General features: G+C 42.5%; 1 protein-coding gene across 1 annotated transcript; it reads right to left on the bottom strand.

Moving 5' to 3' along the window:
• Positions 1–340: 340 nt before the first annotated feature.
• Positions 341–4,212, bottom strand: LOC107563391 (THAP domain-containing protein 1-like). Its single transcript, XM_016248250.1, has 5 exons — positions 4,139–4,212; positions 3,707–3,903; positions 2,898–3,093; positions 1,381–1,792; positions 341–1,135 (listed from the first exon to the last, which is right to left on the bottom strand). Exons 2-5 carry the CDS (start codon positions 3,775–3,777, stop codon positions 933–935), a joined length of 882 nt encoding a protein of 293 aa, XP_016103736.1. The 5' UTR covers positions 3,778–3,903; positions 4,139–4,212; the 3' UTR covers positions 341–932.
• Positions 4,213–6,423: the final 2,211 nt, after the last annotated feature.

Here is a 6,423-nt window from a genome sequence, read left to right as displayed (position 1 = left end):
TAAGCAATCGAGAAAAACTGTAAAATCACCAACAATTAAAACTTTATCTGCAGCCAGCACTAACTCTGATATAAAAGCAGCATATTCTGTAATAAAGCCTGTATGGTGGCCTGTATACAGTAGCCAGTTAAACATCACCGGACTTATCATTAACACTTGTTTCTCTGGATAATGTTATATGAAGCACCATTACTTCAAACGAGTTATACTTGAAGCCCGCCCTCTGAGAAATACTGAAAACATTGTTATAAATTGTAGCAACTCCTCCCCCTTTACCTTTTGGACGCGGCTCATGTTTATAACAGTAATCTTGGGGGGTAGACTCATTTAAAATAATGTAATCATCTGGTTTTAGCCCGGCTGGTGCCTTAAAAATCTGACCAGATACTGACCACATATACAATCATCTTCCATTAAGTGTGAGTCCTATACGTGTGTCTGTACAAGACAGTAATAAACCGTAACATTCAGGAAGCCTGACAACACTGAAACTCATTCTAACGCACTCAAGCACAAACTCCGGTCAAGAATGAGAGCGCTGTATTGAAAGTCAAACACATGAACAATTGCACTGTGACCGTAAGGCAACTATGAGTTTTCCCAGCAAAAATCTATTTTTACCCATATATGGCTTAAATTGATTCCACAATTATTACTGTTTTGTAAATAATAAATGAATAAGCAAGGGGTGAGAAAACAATAACAAACAGCTCAAAGCCCTTTGATATGTGACTCTAAGGCTACTGAAAATGTGTTTAGTGAAGTCCAGTTTGGTCATCTTAGTACATTAATCAAATCAAAACAAACTAGTCAGTATAGTTTCTAGAGGTTTAAAAAAACAAAAACAAACATTTAATAACTGAACAAACACTGATCTGCTGCCATTTCAACAAATCTGCTGATAATGAGAACCTGATTTACTGAAGCGTTTGTCACGGAGTCAGCATCAGCTCCAGCGTCGGTCGAGTCTCTCGTGCACCGGGCTCATCTGGCATCCAAGCGCATGGACTATTTCCACAAGTGCTAGTTACTCTGACCGAAGCAGACGTATTCAGATGCTGCAAACGGACCAATGATCCTCTCACACGGTTATTGCATGCTGAGTTAGTTGTGCTCTGAAGAGGACGATCCTCTCCTGAAATGACATTCGGTTCCACAACGACCTGTGATCAACACCCACAGCAGCTAAACCTCATTCTGTCACCAATGTCCATCTGAACCTCCTTCAATCAAAGAGAACATCGCACAACAGAAACGTCTGATGTTCACACACATTCAGAACACAAGTCATGATTGACAGAAGAATTAAAACCCCTAAAGGAAAAGCTAAAACCACTTAAAACCGTGACTCTCTCTCGCTCGACTTCCCTCACAACGCACCGATGGTCTCTATTCCTTTCAGGACGTCGTAGATCTCTTTGGGCAGGATAACGTAGCTGTCTCCCGGCGCCGCGTCCCTCTGGACCTCGCTCATGGCTCTGAAGCGCTCCAGCTGCCTCTCCTGCCGCCTGCACTTCTGCTGCACCGTCTTCAGTCTCTTGCGCAGCTTCTCCATCTGCTCCTGCAGCTGCTCGATGCGTCTCTTCTGCTGCAGCGTGTCCTCCACCGTGTAGTTGTGGTCGCAGGAGACGAAGGCGCTGGTGTGGAGGTCCGGGCCGGGCTCCGGCAGGGCTGTGGACGGGCAGAGCTCTGCTTCAGAGGGACGCACCGCCGGCGTCTCTTCGGCGTCAGACAGCGGCAGGCTCAGAGAAAACTCCATGTCTGGGCTCAATGTTTCCTCCAGAGGCGCTGCCTGTGAACAACGGAGGGCAAATTATGTTATTTTTTTTCTCATGTGCTAATGATGAGATTTATAGGGCTCATATGATGGGAACTCAAAGGCCGTGTCCCGAATGGAGCGCTTGATGCAGACTTGCGCTCGCAGCATTTGGGACAGGGCCGTGGTTTACCTGAACTTTGGAGAAAAGAGAGTTTGAAACATTCTGTAACTTTCATAACGCCTCGTTCTCAGTCTGAAAAGAGCGGAGCGTTTTGTGATCCAAACACTCATTCAAACCGCATTCAGAGGTCGTCAAAAACACGCGTGACCACTGAATCATTAGCGTTTACATTTCAAATGCATCCTGGACAAAAGTGAGACGTCCGCTCATCTTCACCCAACCACTTTACCAGCTGAGAATGACGTTACTGGGTCAGTTTACCCAATAAATAAACTTCTGTCATTTACTTCTAAGACCTACTTTATACTGTGCTCGGCTGCTGTTTCCCAGGAAAGTGGAGGGTGGACTATCAAGCTCCAAAAACGACAAAAAGCTTGTTTATGAGACAGACCCAATGGAACCAATGGCATTTGGCAGACATCAAATAAGAGCAATGAGCCTGAATATCCGTCTGAACCAATGAGATTAGAGGAGGAGGAGACAGATTTACATCATTCCTCCCATTAATCGCATGACTTCAGGAAACTGTAGATATACCGTATTGGGCACAAATCCCATGGATTACTTTAATGATCCTGAGGAGCCCAGATCTGGAGCTAGACACCCTCATTTTACATGTATAGAGGTTAGACAATCATAACGGAGGTCATATCTAACTAATTAGTTATAATGGTTAGTTAGACAGATAACTACAGCATGTGGTAAGGGTAAAAAAATAAATGCAATAAAGGTTAATGTTTTGCTGAACCGGGAAGGAAAAAAAACAGATTATCTGAAAAAATAGAAAATGACTTTTTAAAATGTTTGTTCAGGTGTAAATCTCTGTGCCGTTTCTAGTTTCAAGAGCACGACTAACACTACACTCTGTCATGAACACGTTCACCAATAACACCCATGAACACAAGAGGTTTGCATTAGTTTCTGTGCTAGAGTAACTGCGGTGTGAAGTCACGTCACCTGCATCTGCAGTCTGCTGGAGGAGAAGAGCGAGGGCACGGCGTGGTCCTTCAGCACACGGTTGTTGCACTCGCGCTTGAAGCAGTCTCTGGTGAAGTGCTGAGAGCAGATGTTGCTGTACTTGCTGGGCTTGAAGTTTCTTCTCTTCATAGCGGCCAGCCATTTCCCACAGACGTCCGGCCGGGCCAGAGGAAACCTGTGCAGTTATTCACAAACACCAGATTACATCACATCACTGATAACCTCAGGATGGACTCATTCAGATCATCAGCAAATCACTTGATTGCCACTCAGCTATTTACCCGCGTGTAAAGTGAAAACCTACACAATACATCAGCGGAGGAGCACTAACATGCACACACTGTACAGACAAACATCACCGTGAGCACTTAATACACAGGAAATATAACATTTACACAACATACAGAATTACCGAACACAGCTAACGTGTCTGTACGATGCCATGTCCGTTACCTTCAGTGTTGCTTTTTAATGAAATCTAATATTGTGTAAAATAAGGCTTCATTTCATGTGCTGTCATCAAAAGTGCTTATTTACTCGCCTCCTGTGTGACTCTCACAAAAGAAGATATTCTGAAGAATGATGGGAAGCAACGAGTTTAGACTTCCAGTGTACGGATAAAAACACCGAGACATTTCTCAAAACATCTTCTTTTATTTTCCACAGAAGAAAGTCATGCAGGGCTGAAGGTGCATGCGGGGAACTAAACTTAGTCAGAAAGATCACTTGCACACTGCAAGCACATCACTGAACACTAGTGCTAGACACACACGCAACAGCACACGCACTTATGAAAGGAGATGTTTCTGTCTTTGTGGTATCTGTTCTTGCATCCGTACGCCGAGCAGGACTGCACCATGTTTGCCTGCGATGCTGAAGCTGATGCTGAGGAGAACAGGATCCGGAGGACTGCAGGCTTCAGGCTCGACGCTGAGAGCTTCGCTGAGAACCACGGCTCAATCACCGCGCCGCGGCCTCGGCCTCCCTGCAGACACGAACACGCCAAGTGCTGTAATCTTTAACACACATGAAGTACAGTACCTGACATGCACAGGCTAGCCTCCCCCAGTAATCGCTATAGAATCATCTGTAAACACACACACTGATCCTGCAACAGCTTACAGCGCATCAGAGGCATTTCCCTGCTTTACACACAGCCCAGAGCTAAACCAGACAGTAATAGCTTAAGATAAGATTGTTATTATGTAGACACATCTTACTTGACAAGTCTGAGCGGAAGTCCGGGCCGCCAAGCCCCGCCCTCCTCACATGTATCTCTTCATGAGCAGTTCCGTTCAGCGCGCTCGCTTTGTTTCAGTGCTGAGGATCCCTCGGATCTGATTGGCTGCTACATGACGACACCAGGAGGCCATCAGCAGTGTTGCCAACTTAGCAATTTTGTTGCTTAATTTAGCAACATTTCAGACTACCCAAGCAACTTTTAGGGTAAAAGCTTATTTAGGGGGACATTTTTCCAAAAGCACCTAGCAACAAATGTAGCTATTTTTAAAAATGTATTTGGCAGCTTTTAGCGACTTCTGATAAGTGACTCAAATGATAAAAAGGCTCAATTGACCATTTAGATTACACAAAAAGAGGAAACCAAAGATGCCTAGCAGTACACACGCTACAGGAATTAAGTTAGCTGCTGTTTGCAATTGTTTAATAATAATAATAATAATTGAATACTGTTATTTTTCATTTATGAGACACTTTGTTGATGAGTCAGTACACTGTAAGAAAAATATGCAGAAAAATGGAAAAGGTGCTAGTAGCTTTCCAGGACATTATCCGTCATCCGCTGTACCCCGAAAACACAAAATACAATGCGTAATTAAAAATGCAGGCACAAAAACCTGTGGATAAATCAATCCAGAAAACTCCTTCACATTAACACCGTAGACTGTGCATTATGTTTTTTACTTGTCTTAGAGTGCAGCATACTAACTAACTACTAATAAACCGCTTTAAAGTATAAAACTTAAATTGTAATCGTTCAAAAATGTGTACGTTTTCGATAATTCAATGAATTTAAAAATAGTTATTTATATTTTAATGTTATATTATGCATTTATATTGCTACGAACAAATCTAAATTAACATATATATATAAAACATATATGTTTTTGCTGAGATTTGACACAATTTTGCATCGTGATGATGCAATCACGCAATGTCATCACAACGTAATTTAGCAACAAATCAAGCTTCCTTTAGCACCTTCCCCTGAACACGAGCCGGCAGCACTGCTCAGCATCAGGTCACTGCTGGCACTGTAAATAAAGGGAAGGAATTGGTCATTAATACTGATCAAGCCTAGAGAACAGTGCAGAAGGTTTTGATATATATATGAAGAATTCTGCTCCCATGCACATATGATATTACCTGGATATCTTAAAACAGCTTGGCAATTAATGAGGTGTCATAATCCAATCACATACATTTACTAATAGAATGAGCTTCGCTGCTGTCGCTCAAAAAATAATCTCTCACTGGTGTTTTGTCTTTTTCTTCCTGTAATTTATTAGAAATGTTTCCCTGTATCTCACTGAAAATGAAATCCTAATCTGTCATTCATTTTAGATGAGTGACTGGAGAGCACAGATGTTGTTCTTCATTCTGACCATGATCTGGATTGAGTGTAAACCGCTCCAGCATGACTCAGTGGTGCTGTACTGAGTGCAGAGGTGCATCACATGCACAGGGGTTTGTGTTTGTGTGTAAACAGGAGGAGACACACACTAGAACCGGATGCATGTGATGGATCGCAGACGCTTGTTTCCTCACATGGACTGAGTGTGAGACGTGCAGCAGCTCAAACACACACTAAGAACTGAGAACACCTAGTGAGGCATGTCAGCTTTTACACGTCTGAAACAACTCGGGTTACAGTCATAACAAGCATTTCAGCTGTTCTGTGTGTTTGTCACGATGGCAGTGCAGTTTAATGAATGAAAAAGTCCTTCAGTTTGTCTCATTATTATAATACGTGGATCCTGAACATACTATCCTGTTTTATCAAAAAGTTGGTTCAAATAAGAAAATTGACTTTGTTGACAACCCAAAGTCGTCAGTGAGTAGCTTTGTCTCTTTATTTACACGCTGTATTTCTGTCCAAGCCTTTTCCACACTGTACTAACTTAACAGACTCTCTTATGAGAGTAAACATTGGTAATGAAGAATGCTATGAGCGACTGATAGCATGTCTGAGGAGTGTTGCACCAAGAGAGGGCAGTGAAGCATCACAGAAGCCTGTATGCTCCTCCCTGCTGAAGCCCAGTCCAGACACCACAGGACAGGAACGCTTACAGTTTTTTACAATCATTTTTGCTCTAATAACCTTCGAGTAATTTTTCAAAACTCTAGACACAAAACTCAAAACAGTCACGATTTGTAACACAAGCTGTCCAGTGTTCAAAACTTTGCATATTGCGTTCAAAGAAACCTTGAATTTGCAGAGGCATTGGTTCAAAAAACTCATTTATTATGAAATATCATAGGAACA

Source organism: Sinocyclocheilus grahami, unplaced genomic scaffold (assembly GCF_001515645.1).
Source record: "Sinocyclocheilus grahami isolate Dianchi unplaced genomic scaffold, SAMN03320097.WGS_v1.1 scaffold872.1, whole genome shotgun sequence".
Taxonomy (NCBI): domain Eukaryota; kingdom Metazoa; phylum Chordata; class Actinopteri; order Cypriniformes; family Cyprinidae; genus Sinocyclocheilus; species Sinocyclocheilus grahami.
The sequence above is the reverse complement of the archived record's forward strand: the minus strand, read 5'-3'. Positions and strand labels throughout refer to the sequence as shown.